The 17,830-nt window shown below is 32.6% G+C and overlaps 1 protein-coding gene across 2 annotated transcripts in view; it reads right to left on the bottom strand.

Annotated features, from left to right (window-relative positions):
* LOC125059496 overlaps nucleotides 1-17,476 on the bottom strand; it is a 45,686-nt gene extending 28,210 nt beyond the window's left edge. The window contains exons 1-3 of one of the 2 annotated variants that reach the window (XM_047663925.1): nucleotides 17,249-17,476; nucleotides 1,947-2,017; nucleotides 1,405-1,639 (exon numbers count right to left, since the gene is read on the bottom strand). In XM_047663925.1, the coding sequence (XP_047519881.1) occupies nucleotides 1,405-1,573 (169 nt within the window). In that variant the 5' untranslated portion in view covers nucleotides 1,574-1,639; nucleotides 1,947-2,017; nucleotides 17,249-17,476. The remainder of the gene's footprint in view (nucleotides 1-1,404; nucleotides 1,640-1,946; nucleotides 2,018-17,248) is intronic. The other variant, XM_047663926.1, reaches the window with a different exon arrangement.
* Nucleotides 17,477-17,830: the final 354 nt, after the last annotated feature.

Raw genomic sequence — 17,830 nt, 5'->3', positions numbered from 1 at the left:
GTAATTTAATTAAAACTATGTATAGAATTTACAATGTATTTGTATTGAAACGATAAAGATTCTCAAATTTTTACTTAGCAGCTTTGTTAGAATACTCCTTCTTCCTTTTAAACTTTTAATTATTTTTTTATCAGAAATAATACATTTGGGGAATATTATCATTAAATAAATCAAGGACTAATAATGATTTAATGACAAACAGGATTTAACAAACTAGAAATTGAATGATCGTGTCATAAATAAAGGTATGGATAGAGTGAAACAAATTGATGTTATTGCGTGACGACCTTGACTTGCTAAGTATCTTTGTATTTCTCCTTTATAACTAAGTAAGTGAAAACAGAAAATATTAGAACTTAATTAGTACTGAGTCAATTTCTGTATTATTATGAAATAATGATTAATAATAACGTAATAGAAATTGTTAAATATGATTCAATACACCAATAACAGTAACAGGACTTCCTCCAATTTTGCAATCGATGTTTTTGCCTGCTGATCGTGATTAATCTGACCCCGATAAATTCCCACGGTAGCCTCGTATATTGTAATTCTTCAATGAGATTGATTTGTATATAGAGCAGTCATACCAGTACCCTCAGCCCGAATAATACGTAAGATTGAATATATTATATAATAGTAACAATTAATTTTTGCATGTATAGCTCAAACGAGAGTTTTTAAACTAAACGAAAGCACGAACTTTGCACAGGCCCTTAAGCGTTGGAGCTGTCAAATCAAGTTGTCAAGTTTATCTTATACATATAAATCTTTTTATGATGTATTTGATCATAATGTTTGTAAGCATTTTTGTTGGTATGTTGTCATATTGTATTTGCGGAATGTCCAAAGATCTTCATTCTTCTTCAGCAACGGAAATTATCTTGCATTTTAAAATCTTAGGAGCTAGACTACCTACGTAAATAACTTGAAGAAGTTTTCAAGGGTACAAAGAGACAGTAAGAGACATGCAAAAACGATCTACAGTTGAGGGTAGACTTGGTTTAACTTGTAAGTAGTCAATGAACAGTGATAGTTTAGTCCTTTTAGTAGAGACGGGGTCTTGTCAGAAAAACGTGATTTTCCTACAGTTAAAATTATGTAAATCTTTATATTTAATACCTTTATAAACGTATAACTACTTTGGACTAAGATTTTAGTTAGCATTGGTTCGAAAAGTTCTTTTTAAAGAAAAGCAACAATTTCTCCAATTGGGGTTTGGGAATTAGGGGTTAAGGCAGAATATTTTATGTATATTTTAAATGGTTTAAGCGCTCTTTATTATCAGATTAAATAGCTTATCCTAATCGAGGATTAATACAGATAACATATCATTAACATCTTTCTGACAAGAGCATAATATTAGTCTGGTGATTTAGTCAGTCCCAACATCTCAACACTCACCAAATCTCTTAACGTGAACGTCTCTGTTAAAGGACACTGTTCGTTTGTTAGGCTCCTTCGTTTCGGTATTACCGGGTTTTGGTTCGGAATTACCGGCTTTCGTTTCGGTTTCGGTAGCTATCTCATCGCCTTGCTGGGCGTCTGCCTTATGACTAATTTCATTGGACATTGAGTACAGAGGTACCTAGTTTATGGTACCTCGTTGTCTATTGTTCTCGTTGCATCAGTTTGTTATCTGTGAAAATAACTATAGGATATCTTCTGTTTGTAATAATTATAGTCTAGGACCTGGCTAATAATGTATACCGTTACCGTTCAGTTAAAAAATAAACACTGCCCTGATTAAATCTTTAAATTATTTAGCTTCCCATTAAGAGGACATTAAACATTTTAATTAATAAAATAAATTTCCGACGATTTTATGAAGAAAACTAACTCTATTCGAAGATATTCTTCGAATAAATTAGTTTTTTCATAAAACATGGTTTCAGTACAATTAAATGATTAGCCAGCTCGTAGCTTATATTTTTAATTACCCTTACCTTACAGTATTGTGTAATATCGACATGACGCAGGCCGGCTTCGTCATTGCCTATGAAGGTTGCATTTTGACCTGTAACAATAAAGTTATTGTTATTATAAATTTTATACATTCCTGCAATATTTAGTTAATTGTTAATTGCATTAGATGTATATTTTTCACTTTGCCTAACAATGAAGATACTGTTTATTTTAATATTATTTTTATGTAGATAAACAGCTTATTAATCTGATGCGCGCGTATATGCAGATTTGGTGAAATTATCCAACCTCTTTTTAAAAGAGTTCATAGAGGGAGCACTAATTACACTTTCCGGAAGCCTATTCAGCCACTACTCGGCTTGGGAGAAAGTTCTTTGGGGTATTTGTAGTATCTAAATTTCTAGAATTCTATAGTGGAGTATCTAAATTTCTAGAATACTATAGTGGCTAGAGTTAACTCCAGTAAGGATTTTATAGGTTTCAATGAGGTTACTTCTTAATGAAGTGCTTTCAGAGCAAGAATAAAAAATAACGCTAAATATATAGATTCAAATCACATATGCCTCGGAATTGTAAAACACGTATTTAAATAATATATAAGATATTAAATAAAGCTAGCTAGCAAGCTAGCAAGCTACACTATTCCCGAGTGACATAGGCTACGTTTCATTTTCAAAAAAATTAGGGATGCTTACTAAAACTTGAATAATCTAACCCAAGGTGTAAAAAATAAACAAAAACCTATTAATGATAGAACAAAATGATGTATTAAAATTTTTCAGGACACATCATTATGTATAAAAAATGTCGCGACAGCATGTCTCTATCTTTTAAAGATACGTCACAAATACCACCGCTAGAAAAGGCTCTTTATTCGTACCTAGGTATTGATCCTTATCAAATAATTACCAACGTTTCACATAAGCTACAATTTAATGGCATAACCACCAAAAAAGCATGGTGGATTGGTGTTCTCCTGCCTTTTCTCTTGAATAGTTTACTACTATGTAATATAACAAAAATCTTAGCCACAGCAACGCTTGGCCGAGTCTACTAGTAATCATATAAAATTCATGTTTGTCATATAATTCAAATATTTGTAATATCATGGTTGATTGACGAAGGAATTAGATTCGTAACACGTTATGTAACTCAGCATTCTCAGTTAAAATATCATTAAACCAATTTAGACTTAGTAACGATCAAAAATGATTAGGCTTTAAGCTCATATATTCGTGTAAAAGCTTGATTTCGTAAGCACTGACCAAATTGCCATCACACGCAATAATAAATATCTGGACAAGTATTTTGCGCAAGATTTCCTTAATATGAAGTCTTGTGTAATTTTTTTTTTTGATTACGAGGGATTTAGGGTATCATTAACAAATACACATTTCATTAATATCATCATTAGTTCATAACTACTTAAAATTTTCGTGTTCCGACTTTTTTTGCTTTATGTTCAGATATTTTTATATTTTGATTAATACGGCAGAGTTCGTTTCCCGGTCAAGGTAACTCCCCAAATAATTGGAAATTACAATTTAATTTTCTATTTATTAGATTCATAGATTTGGGTTTTGAAACGCTCCTGACTTTTTAATCCATCTGTTTGTGTTTTTTTTTATACAGAATAGAGGGCTCAGCCGATGTTAAGTAATAAGCCCATGGTCACTCACAATTCTAGAAGGCTCGCGAATGCGTTGCCGGCCTTTTAAGAATTGGTTCGCTCTTAAAGGAAGTCGAACTAAGAAGGAAGGTTCTCGGAAAGGCAGGATCCTCAACCTGTCTAACCACTGAGTCGCTACAATAATATGTTGTTGGTTGCTTCGATGTTGGCGTAATGCTTATGTAATACAATAATATTGTATCATCGCGAAGGTCACGCTGACACTTTGAAATTCACACATTACACAAGTATTTAAAATAGTTGTTTCCTTAAGCGATGTGTTGTAGGCAGCTGTGGGTTGAAGCAAGGCGCTGACCTTACTCATTTCTGCTTTCCTGGTACTTCGGTGCATTTTAATTCATAAAAGCCTTGTCATATTAAAAATAAACATTTTGTTTATTTTATATATTATTTATATATATCATAAATATGTTATAGATTATTTTATATAGGTTGTAAGTTAGTTGTTAGTTTGAGCAGTGTTGGCCTAGTGGCTTCAGCGTGCGACTCTCATACCTGAGGTCGTAGGTTCGATCCCCGGCAGTGCACCAATGGTCTTTCTTTCTATGTGTGCATTTAACATTTGCTCGAACGGTGAAGGAAAACATCGTGAGGAAACCGACATGTATTAGACCAAAAAGTCGACGGCGTGTGTCAGGCACTGGAGGCTGGTCATCTACTTGCCTATTAGATTTAAAAAATCATGAAACAGATTCAGAAATCTGACGCCAAGACCTAAAGAGGTTGTAGCGCCATTGATTGATTTATTTATTTATTGTAAGTTCGTTGGTTGTACCTCCCCTCCATCTGAGCATTTTGTATGTGTCATTTAATTACGGCGATGGTAAAGATGAAGATCAGAAGGCTGATCTCGACTTGCCTAAACAGACATATGCTTTAAAGGAGATGCGGAAGTGTGACATTGAATAGAATAGACTTTTTATAATCACCAATTAATCATTTATCAAACCTGCTTCGACCTGATTTATCAAATTCTATTTTGGTAATTAATTAAAAATGTTAACAGAAAACCAGATTCTAAGTTATTATTCCAATAATCTTGTAGTGTTCTTATGTTTTAAATAAGGATATCACCATTTTTTTAACGAAATATTTTATTGTATAAAAAATATATTCCCAAAAATTGTATATAGAAAATGTGTTGAATAAATAAAGCTTGTATTCTCGGACTGTTATTGACAAACAAAATAATAAATAAGTGGTAAGAAAAACAGTTTTATGATCAGGTCTTCTGACATAGGCCTCCGATACTTTAGCCCATTCTGCTCTATCCTGGCCAGCCTGCTCCATCTCTTCGGGAGACCACTTGACGTCCCCTCTTCCTTTTGCCTAATACATCTACTTTCCATTTTACTTTCTTGAATTTTTGTAGAAGGTTATTTACTTTTGTTCTGTATATAGAAGTATATTATTTGAAATCTTGGCTTAGTTTAAATTCCCTTTTTTTAATAATAAAAAATATTTTATATTGTTTTTGATGCCACGCCATTTTTGCGTACAGTTAAATTTCTCAATGGCCGCGTCATTTCATGCGGTTGTCATTGCTCGGCCCACGGAAACGAAAATGGCGGATGACTCAAAATGGACTTACAAGGTAAGATGACCGATTACCTTGTGTTAAGGTCAGTAAGAGCCCTTTCTGTAAATTTGTTTGCTGGGCCACAATCACCTGCTGCCTGAGATCCACCAAGCCAAAAGAAAAAGTTATTTTTAAATTATAATATCTCCTAATTTTTTTATTAAAATCATATTGGGAGCTCCCCAGTACCAGCTCCTTCCACTTGGCCGTATTCAACGAAGAGCGGTTCGAATCGTCGACGACCAGACACCAGACACACGGTCACACACCGACGTTGCGTAAAAATGTGGAGTCTCTCTGCATCGTCTATCACATTACTGTGAAGAGTGTTCTGAGGAGTTGTTCAGACCTGCAGTTGAGTTTCATCATCAGACGTGGAGGCAGAATACGAAATCCCACCCCCTCGACATCCACAACTGAGTGTTTTTTGAGGCAGTTTATAACGAGCACCACCACTATTTGGAACCAGCTGCCCACTGAAAGTCGATAACGCACTTGCGAGCCTACTCGCAATGTGAGTCCATGGGCAATCAGTGAACATATTTATATTAAAGAAAAATTCTACATAATACAAGTGAGAATCTAATGACAAATATAAGACTTGTTATTCTATAAAACAAGCCGTGGTCAAGGCAATCCTGTCACTTCTAACGAACTAATTAAATATCATTTACAATAACGAATGGCGAATTCACGGTGATTATGGGTTTTCGAATACATTATCCTTGGATTTGTTTCGACTATTTTTTACTAATATGACATCTCAATAATGTCTATTATTAAGCTATTTTCATACTTAAAGTATACGTGAAATGGTAAGTATACGTTGAATACTTACTCGAAATACGTGAAATTTTGCAACCTTTGACAAAAAGATTCAAAATCGTGATCAACGTGTGAAAAAATCACATCTTATGGATGAAAGATTTAAAAAAAAAATTTACACTTCTCTTAGCTTCTTTTTAGCACGATTTGCCTTTAAACGCCTTTAGGCGATAACTCCACTACTACCGTTTGTTGGATTTCAAAGAAATATCAATCTGATATTCCTCTTGGCTGTAACGAGCTAGCCGACAAAAGCCCGACCTAATATATTAAATAACAAAATATATTTAATAATTGTGGCGATAAAATAAGAAAAGGAATAATATAGTAAGGAATTGGCCAATCAGAACGTGGGTTTATGTAACGCGGCGACCGGTTCGCAGTGTCCTTTGCAACGCTTCCTGGCTGATAAGGCAGAGGTGACCAACTTATATTGTAGAGCATTTATTGTAAAAATCCTGAACTAGTTTTTACTAATATTTGAATATTAGGATGTCATAGCTTATTGAAACAGTAACTTGTTATAAAATACAAATAAATGCATTTATTTGAAACAGAAAATGACAATCAAAATTTCATTATAAAATAATATAAGAAAAGATACAAAAAAGGCGATTTGTCTTAAATACTATTCGAACTTAAATTGAATTCCCTTAAATACACGTATTTATTTAAACAAATTTAAACTTCAATAAGACATATTTCCTTGAAAATTGGTAAATATTCTGAACCACGATTGACGAAACCTGATTCAGCACAATGTAAGCGGTTTTAAAGGTTGAGATATTGTAAATTACTATTTTTCATTATTGAATACCAAATATTTTATTTTTAATTACTCGTAACAGTGACAAATATAGTTAATTATTATTAATACATACAAATTAATTTTATATTATTTACCAACTTCAAGCAAATGTAGCAGTATTTGCCGAGTGACTCTCATTCCTTAGTACTTTCGTACTTTTTTTCGTACTTCTGTGTGTGTACTCTGTAACTTACATTCGCTGTAATGCTATGGTGAAGGAAACAGGCATGCCTAACATCTAAAACGGCAACGCCGTGTGTCAGGCACAGAAAACTGATCATCAAAATAATTCCTTTTTATTTTTATTTACGTATTTGTTGAGTGTAGAGTCCCTAAGAAAACAATAAACGAATAAAATTTAAAAAGTGATCTGGATAACCCTGACTAACGACATCTTATATGTATCTATAGTAAAACTTTTATCATAAAAATATATGAGAAAATAAATATAATACCTAATTGAAATTCGTATTGTTTTTGCTTCGGAAACAATTAATACTCGATACTGAAGTTATAGAATTTTAATTCGAATTTAATTCTTTATTAAAAAAAGGGATTCCGCATTTTTTTATAAACATTCCACCTGACTCCCAACAAAAAGTAAAAGGCGCGACCTTGCTTCGCTCACTTGCTCTAAATAGCAACCAGTTTGTCATTTAAACTGTAGGATTGCTGCTCTCATAATTCAATTATTCAACAAGATCAGTCGCCGAAAAATATTCTTCAATTTAATTAGTGTATAAAAATGATGAAGCCATAGGAAGACACTGATAGCCTGTCTGTCTCAATTTTACCAATCACGTTAGTATCAAGCACGTGATGATCAAACTAAAACAAATTTTGTTTTGCGGAGAATTTTGGTTACGTAGGTCCTCCAGGTTAAACCCATTGACTGAGTCACCGACATAGTGTTTATGTTTTCAAAGTTAAAACACAGTCAAACATTTAGTTCTTATGCATTGATAATGTATGTGGTAGAGAATAAATAAATATAAAACATTAAATATTCTTAACCTATAATAATAACAAATAAATATTTAAAAATAGAAAATTAAAACAAATTTAAAAGGTTTGGTAAGATTTCTCCGGTGTATTGCAAAACTTATTCGTTTAGCGAGGAAAGCACTAGCTCTGGGGTCACCGGAAGAACCAGGCGCCAACTTAAATCTTTAATTAGCTCCTGTGCACTTGAACTCCAGGCCTAAGAGTCTGTACTCCAAAGGGAATACAGGAAACAAAGAGTAATTTTTAATGAGTGTCTTGTAAGCCTGACATTTTCCAATATCCATTATGTATATTTTTAACATTCTGTAGACAAAACCAGTTTAACGAATATATATGTATATATATGTACATATATTCCAATACGTAGAAAACGTGTTGCTTTGTTGAAATGTAATAAAATTAAATCAAAAATGGTATTAGACATGTTTCCCCTCATTTTACTTGTAATATTTTACTTTCTGAAGCTTTTGGAATCGAATTGAGACCACATTGCTTATTGGTAATGAAAAAGTGTGATAAAAAATACAAAGGCTTTGTTACATACATTTAACAATAGTCACTCAAGATATCTATTAAAGGAAACCACGACGCGCGACCATTTAAAGATAAATATGCTAGAGCAAGGCTACTGTATATACAATTACCAACGTATGTGGAATATTCATACTCTGTTCATGTAAGTACTAGCTGTAATTAAGTTTTAATTAAGCTGTTATTCAATTGTTTAACGGCTTAATCTACAACTATTTAAGATATCCCTTAAAGCATTTGGTGCGAATCTTGAGATCTTTTTGTAGTCACACACTTTTTTGTTTGTTAAATAAAAAGAAGCCTTTGACTTTAGTTGGTCTAATAGTAAACAGAATAACGCCCATATCGCTTTGACCTTGGTGTCAGTTCTTCGTGACCGTTGGTTCAAGGTCAATGCACGCACGGTCTCATGTCATGTCACCTGCGGATTTTTAGACCTCTAGGGCCTTTGCGGTTGACCTAAAATGTTAAGGCAAAAGCTTACTCATATAACGTGTTCATAATTATATTTAGCTATACTGAACAACTCTTCAAGAGTAGGCAGGACCAGGTTCAAATACATATTAGTCGCGTAAGAAAGTACTAAACTGGTACCCAAAAAGAGGAAGACAATTAAAAAGGTGGATAAACCAGATTAAGGAAACAGTAGATGATACATGGCAGAGAGTGGCACGGTGCACAGGAATGATGGGATTTGGAGGAGGCCTTTACCAAAAATGGAGCACACAGATACCTAAAATAATGAGATAAAATATAAATATCTTATAGTGTAAAAGTATCTGAAATAAAAGGCTATTATTATTACCACATGTTTAATATTTTCATCGTCGTAAATCGAATCCAGGACATTTTGAGTTGACTACATAATAATTTAATTATATATGCCTGAAATTAAGTATATCAATTTTATTCTTCTAAACAAAACATTCAATTCGCCTTCATAAAGTTATAATAAAATCTAACATATGAATCCGTATTCTTATCTTTGAATCTATACATTTACATACAAAGCTAATTATCAAAAGACAATTAGTAATTATTCATTGATGCAATCAGAAGGATCATATTGGCGTCACTCCAACGTAAATACTGTTACAAAGCGTCCCAATGTAAGGGAAATTAAGCTGGATAGCACTTTCTAAACCTTTCAGTGATTCAAATATAAAACCAAGCGACTATGCGACTATACATATGCCCAAAGGCGATAAGAATTTGGAGATACTGATCGTGGTTCCACAGAACGCAATCACGTGGTCGTTCACCAACCACCACCGATCAAGGGCAAGACTCATCGTCCTCAAAGCTATATACTGTTATAAGATAGGCGCTGGACTGAATCCGATAGCAACGGATTGTCCGCTCTAGATGTTCCTTGCTGACCACGACGCTCAGATATGAGCTACCAACTGAAGAGAGAGACTAAGTTGTTATGATTAATTTCGGGTGCTCAGTGGACAACCTGAAAAGAAAGTCCAAGACACGCTTTTTACGCTGCTCGGAGAATTATACCAGTATCCTAAAACTCCCAATATCGATTGCAATACCAACTGCAATATTGAGTTTTTGTACCGCGCTCAAAATGCGACATCAGCGCTACAGATATGAAATGAAAAATATGGAAACAAAATATAATGTTGTTTAGGTTATAGGACTAAAGTACGATTTAATGAAAATAATCTTAAGATTAGAGAGTAGTAAGTAATTTCAGCTTGTGACAATAGACATTCTTCCATTTCATTTTGCGTAGTTTCATAGTAATATTTATTTCAATGAAAATAACTGGTTTAAACGATCAATATTTCTGAATCCTAATGCAAAGAGTTTTTATTTTTTTATTTTAAATAAATACAGATTATATAATGGAAATGTTATTATTTATTTAATCTGATTAATCACATAGCGTGTAATAAAGTTGAAAGTTTTATTGATATTAAAAACGCAATGGATTGCTAATTGCCACCTCAGAATAAAGCATACCCTTATTGGTAATTAATCAAAATATGTTACTTAGAAACTACATAGTTTCAACGGATCGATGCTTAAAACACAAACTAGAATAAAGTAGCTAATTGAGTAGCAATCTGTTCCCAAATGTGGTCTCAGATGATCTTTATCTTGAAATATGGACCTACGAGAACTACATTGAAATTGCATTGGAAGTAACTATTCACTTTTATAACTTTTATAACCAATTGCAATTATGAATTCAGGATAATATTTTAGCTGGTTTTTTATTTTTTTATACTACGTTCACTTAGAAATACATTCCACAGATAATAGTTAAACTAAGCTATACATAGAGCTTAGTTTTTAAACCTGTCATGCATTCGAACATCTACTACGCGGATATAGATTTACCTCACAACCAAAAATAATGATGTTTTCTTTTCCCTACAACTTTGATATGAATCATAAAATGTATGCAACACCGTACCACACACAGTACCTTTAATGTATATGATGATATACATATAATATTTATTCTCAACTTGTCTCGGGTTTCGACATAACTTGGAAACGAAATAAAACATTTTATTAGCAATAATTTACGCACAAATCGTGTGATAACAGTATTTATGTGTTCCATTATTGTTATAACGGCACACATTGATAAAGGACGCGATTTGCATTTCGTGCTGAAGTGGGCAGGAGTGACGTCATAGCCGGGACAAATTTGCACCTGTGAGAACACTGCACTTGTACGGGTTGCATTCTAAAATTTCAATTACACAAAACTTCAAGACCCTCGTATCTTGAAAAATATTAAATATAAACAATAACCACGTGATAATATTGAAGATAACATAGATTTCTATTAACATCTTGTGTAACGTCTCTTTTCTTGAAGGACCCTAAGTAATTCAGAAATACTTCAGTGGATTCCACATAGTGTCGGTGCGCGGCAAAATCGAGGTAATACCGGTGGAAGTTCGTATACGGCCTTGCCCGAAGATGAAATTCAGCTGCAGAAATTAATCCGAACAACTCCTCTGATCACTCCATAGTAAATGTAGATAAAGATGCAGAACATGTCTTGGAATAGATTTACAATAGAACCTTTAGCCTTTAAAACCATTAAACTTTCTAAATCTTAGATCCCCGTGGTTTCTAACTCTTATGATGGTATTCCAGCATCCTCAAGGATATTCAGATTAGGAATCAACCTAACGGGGTTAGTGTCATCGAAATTACCCATCCGGGTAACCATCAATTTCTTTCTCTTAGATGTTAAAATGTTTGACTTGATTGTTCAAGTGTTAGATTAGATTGTATCATAACGTAACGAAGTCCTGCACTCTTTGTTGCACTCACACATACGCCGCACGACAAATATGGTGTTTAAAAGCGTAATAAATGATTTGAGTCTCTGCGTGTTGGACCTGTCCCACGTAAGCCTGCTAAAGGACCGGGCCTTTTAAGAGTGACTCTTGAATTTCCAGTAATATTCAAATAATAAATAATGTTAAGACCAAAGTTTAACGTGTTTATTTGTATAAGAACAAGTACTGTTCTTTGATTACGTTGCCTTAAATATTGCCTACTCTATGAAATCTCTATAAAAAGACGTAATATCTGTATGTAAAATTTATGACTAACTGCGCAGTTTTCCTCATTACGTACATGTGTAAAAATCTATTTATATTTTCGTATTAGGAAAATATATCGTTAGCAAGCGAGAAAACAATTGAAAACTATAGTTAAATGGACTTTACTCCTCCGTGACATCACGATTAACATGGCGTTATGTGGTTCTTGGTTCGAAACTCCATGTCCCACGAGATTTAAACCACATTCATACAGCGTGTCAGTACGAATGATCAGCGATGTTAAGCAATACTTGCAGTGGCAAGAATCTTGATCTAGTCTTGCAATCTATATCCATATTCAGATCCTTATATGTGCAAATAACTACATAATTAAGATTGAGGCATGCTCTACCTACACCTATGTACTTCACATATATACCTACTGTATAACATAGGGCAAAACAAAGTAACGCTTCAATTCAGTTGACTTAAACTCAATAAATGGATGTTTTTAATTCGTTATTATGATTAAAAGGTTCATTAAAACAACACAGCGTATAGCCGGTGAATAATCAGAATGACACTTGTGGGTACAAAAAAAAAAGGCAACACGTCCCAACATATATATATTTATAATTGTAGTCTATGTATTGGTCGTGACCTGTGTTGTAGTGGTTGGATGTATGAATACTGTATCTCGAATATTGTATAATATATAATTTTAAATGATATTATATTAACATGATTATAGACGCAAAGCAATTTGTTTCGCTTTAAAAACACAAGTTTCCATTGTTTGAATATAATTAATAGTTGAAGCTAATTTAAATGAGTGAGATCGTGTTGACATTTCGGCCAAGGAGAGGTTTTACAAAAGAAACTGTACTGGCACGTAGTTGACATCAAGATGTACTGTTTACGAGTTGCAAAATCGAAGCATTACACGCATATTGGTTTTGTTAATTTGTTACCAAAATTCTCCTGAGCTGATGAAAATTATTATGATTAATTGCTTCAAGATATCATGTGGAGCATGGTGTACTTGTAACAAACAATATGGCAATAAAAGAGTTGCTGAGTTACTGTATTTACTGACATCTTACAAAATTTTCATTCTTGGTATTCCTAGAGTTACTAGAACTAAAAGTCTTCTACCTACGGCATGCTAACCTAATAAATAATAGTGTGAATAGGCTCTATATTATATCTCTCTTACACCTGAATTACTTACATTAATATATTTCACAACAATTTTCCTACTTACAGTAATTATGTGTATTACTTAAGGAGGTTTAAGTTTTTTCCTATTTTGAAATTGTTATGTTCTAATTTAATTGATATGTTATATGTACCGTCATATTTTCTTGTATTTGTTAAGGATGTTGTTTTAGAACTTTTAAAATAAATTAAGGTACCTTTATGAATATATAAGATTTAAATTTCATTTTTTACATATTAAACGCTTTTACAATTTAAGTAATTAGAAATTAATGAAATACGTAAAAACAAGTTTAGTTTCTAACAAGGTTGACAAACTTTATAAACTGAATTTTGATATCAATACGAGCAATGAAATTAAATAAGGCAATTAATAATTAAAAAATACGTATAATTGCTGAGCTGTAAACAAAATTATTACAAAATTTAAAAAGTTTGGTCCCTGTAACGATTACCCTGATGGCAGTACTTCCGCTGTATTGCGAATTTTTTACCCTTGCGCATTTCAAATACAATCAAAATAAATGTTGACTAGTTCTTCACGCCTACATATACTGTATTGAAACAGATTTATAATTGCACATATTGACATATCTGAGATAAGCTAAGCACCTGTAACAAGGTACCGAAGGCCGTATTTCGAAAGATAAACTACATACCACCTGCCTGATTTGGCTCGGCACACTTTGGAGATAAAAATAATTGTCATTAACAAATTAAGATATCACTTTTGATTGTTATAAGTGTGTAAATTATGTTGGAAATAAATATAGTCTATGTTACTTCGCGATAACATTCCAATGGTAAAAGGGTTTTTTTATAGCATAGGGAGTCCCAAAAAGGACAGTCTTCGCAGACCATTGAAACTCATCAATAGTGGCTATGAGGGTATTTAAGAGAGGAGTATTCTCTTCTTAAATCGGTCTATTAGATTTTGAGTTTCATCCTCCCAAACATAAAATGACATGGGCTAAGTGGTTTTGTTAATAACCTTCAAAACTAGGATAAATCTAGGTTATATTTGTTAATGCAGACTTTAGCTCAAGTCAATAATTATAATAAAATTCGTGAAACTAGGAAAGGGGAGATTTGACTCTGAACTGATGCCTAGCTTTAGCCACAGATCTGCCTGATCGCGTGTCTGTTAGGCTACTATGTAGGAGTCCTATTATTAAATTTAAAACTCTTGGCGTCTTTTGCATTAAAATTTAAATATATAATATATTATAACTATTTCTTACTATGAAAACATAATAGAGAAACTCTTTTTACGGACGGATAAAGCTTTTAAATTCTTTGTCCTATTGCAGTAAGTGTTCAATTTTTGTCACGACTTGTTCTATTGCTATGTAGGTGACATGTTAAGCTCGGAGGGCCAAATATTGCGTTCTGCGCTCGTTAACTACTAAATTGTTGTGTTGTTTGGTTCGGTCTACACTAGACATATATTTAACCTTGAAGATAGCAAATTCGTGCTCTTCATTTAATGGTCCTGGTAACACATTGTGTCGGATTTACAATAAAACTGTGATGAAACTCGGTGGACATTTTCAGCAGCTCCATAGATACCTTTTGCCGAGTCGTTTCAGCAACCTTGCTGTGTTAATTATTTGTTAATATTATTGTTTTCTTTATTACTACACAATTATGTATTAGTGTTTATTCGGACTTCTTTAATAGCAAGAGTCCCCTCGTAAATTGTGTGCTACAATATTGCGAGCTACACGATTGTGAGGAAGTTGCATGGATCTGGTTAGCGCTGCGCCTATTTAAGTTCTCATGTCATTTTCACACGTGTATATCCTTTCTATAACATATTTGATAAAGTATCTAATGGTCCTCATTTTAACACGTGTGATGTTTGAGAGCAAAAATAAAAACCATGAAATATTGGCGGCATGAGACGGTAGAGAACCTGGCAACAAAATAATATTAAAAGGTGACTTGTTTAAGCTTTCCACTAATGGTGGTCGGCGAGAGTCTCCTCCAATAATTTAATAAGTATAGTTTTATTTAAATAATGAGAACCAAAATTTAGTTCTTTTTGAGTACTATGTTTCTCTTTTTACCCCTTAGAATAATTGAAAAAAATATTACTCGAATGTAAAAACATAAGAATGAGGTTTTATGTGGCAAGGTGTCAGCGCAGGCGTTGCGTGGGCCACGACCGCATCACCAGCTCCTTATGACGTCATTAATGATTTATTTTATCATTAATATCCACCCACGACGTTTTTTCGGCCTGTGCTTATTGTTAATTTTGAATATTGATAATTCGACGCGGTATTGAAAAATCTATTTTTTTTTAAATAACATATGGTGATCTCTTGAATATTAATATTTATTATAGTTAGAATATTAATTATTGTTTTTTATATTAATACTTTTATATGCTACTATTTGTGAAATTGTGTTTGCGGCAACATATTTTTAAAACACTTTACCAGTCAGTTTTGTATTTACGTATATAATCAGAGTAACATTATACTAAAAAAACTACATATTATATATATTTATATCTAAAAGACACACCCGCACTGAGTGTTTTAATACACAGGGGTGTATATTCAATAAGAGGACCTTGGATAAAAAAAAAAAATCTTTAAATGAATAAATGAGGACGCTGGTCGACCCTGTGTCGTGTGTGACCAGACTTTTGCTACAAAAAACGAGAATTAATTATAACATTGTAATATTTGAATTATTTTCTTTTCGAAAACGTAAAAAAACGGATAATAATGCCTTAAATTCGCTTTACCCATCACAAATTGACTCATTACGTAGGGTCAAGGTAATTATTATTTAAATGTTGCATAATACAAAACTTGATTCATGTTTTACGTTTCCTTTTGATAATAATCCCACAGACTCAAGGTTACATTTTGGACAGATATGCGATAAATCATTTAATACGTAATAACATAAGAAAAACAACAAAGGGAGGAAATGACTTTTTGCTACTGATATTTTAGAACATAATTTAGTATTTAATAAATAGGAAATAGATGGTTTTGATAACATTACTTGTTTAGTATTAATTGTGGTTTTATGGCGTAATTCATCTTATTCTGAACCTTCACAGGTACTTTTAAGGCAGGAAAATGTAGCATAGCTGATGCGAAAGGGGTTAGTTGGGAACAGCCCTAGGTTTCTCCAATAAGTTAACCCTACTATAGGCTAACTAACTAAGGTAAAAAGGTAGACCCTTGTCCCACTAATTTATTATTACTTTTATACAAGTCATATGTGTGTATATTATAAGTATAATGTGTGCATTAGTAGAAAGCATTCGCATTCATAGTTTTGCGACAAAGTTTTTTATTTATTTAACGTTTTATATATTTTAATGATGTAATAATAAAAACATTATTACTTTTTCGATACTATTAAAAAACGAATCTAAGAATTCATAATTGGGGACATTAGATTTCAACGCGCTTAAAGCTTCGAACACTTAATTTTCGTATAAAAATTAGACATTTTACTATAAATCTATTGAATTAATGTCTGCAATACAATCTGAACAAACAATATATAATTATTTATAGCAGTATAAAAATACTTTTGATAAAAAAAATTGTGCTACTACTGAGTTTCTTGCCGACCTTCTCGTTAACTTTAAGAGTTTTATATATTTGTAAGAGTTTTATAATTGAATACAAACGTATATATATACGTTATATACATATATATATATATATATATATATATATATATATAACGTAACAAATACAGAATAGAGTCATCATTTTCTGCGATACGTTACTTAGTTTTTAATGCAGTTTTTTTCCTATAGTAGTAGATTTCCTATAATAAAATTCTGCAGTCAGTTTATAGCCAGAATTTTATTCTTGACTATTTGTTAAAGTAATCTTAATTATGATACCAGTATCCATACAACCATAAATTTAAATGCCAACTTCATTACATATATTTAGAAGTCACAATATTAGTACTGACGTTCTAAAGAGCGCAGTTACAAAACTAAACCACTAATATATTTTACCGAGCAATCTAATGCAACATTGATTTATGTCCCTTTTACTTTTACTATTTAGCGAGCTAAATAGGTTATATATAACTCTATATACAGATAATAATTCAATTTAAAAATTTAAACAAAGACTAGAGCTACTTACAAAAATCGTATCCGCAGTGACAGCTCAAAGTCGAAAAAAAAAACACTCACTTATCACAGACTAATCCAAACCAATCACAGGTAATAAAACCTGGCCACTAATGAGCCGGCGATTCGCGCTTTTTTATCACTATCACTGTTTGACATCTAAAATGGCGGGAGCGACCATTCTCTTCGGTGCGCCGAGGTCGACTGAAGTTTAAAATGGTAGTGAGTGTATTACGTGTAAAGGCTCCACTGCGAATAATTTTAAGGAGGCCGCGTTCGCAAGGAAAACTTCTCGATGTTGACTTTTTTAAGAAACACAGCTTTTGTCGTGCAGCCAAATTATAACAGTGCTATTATCTGTCATCTAGTCTGGCTATGAAGGTCGGAATTCAAATATTGTCACGAAATAAGTTAAATTATTTCCACGTTTACTTTAAAACTTAGATCTCAGATCTAAGTGAAGTATTTTGTTTATAGTAGTTCCTAGAAGTAGAGCGAGTCAAAGTCTGAATAGAATCATTTTTAACTTTTTTGTGACTACACAACAAGAAAAGAGATTGTTTAAGTAGTTAGTATTTTATTAATGATGTTGGAT

The sequence above is a fragment of the Pieris napi genome, chromosome 20 (genome assembly GCF_905475465.1).
Source record: "Pieris napi chromosome 20, ilPieNapi1.2, whole genome shotgun sequence".
Lineage (NCBI taxonomy): Eukaryota > Metazoa > Arthropoda > Insecta > Lepidoptera > Pieridae > Pieris > Pieris napi.
Note: the sequence above shows the minus strand (reverse complement) of the source record. Positions and strands in the feature narration are given on the sequence as shown.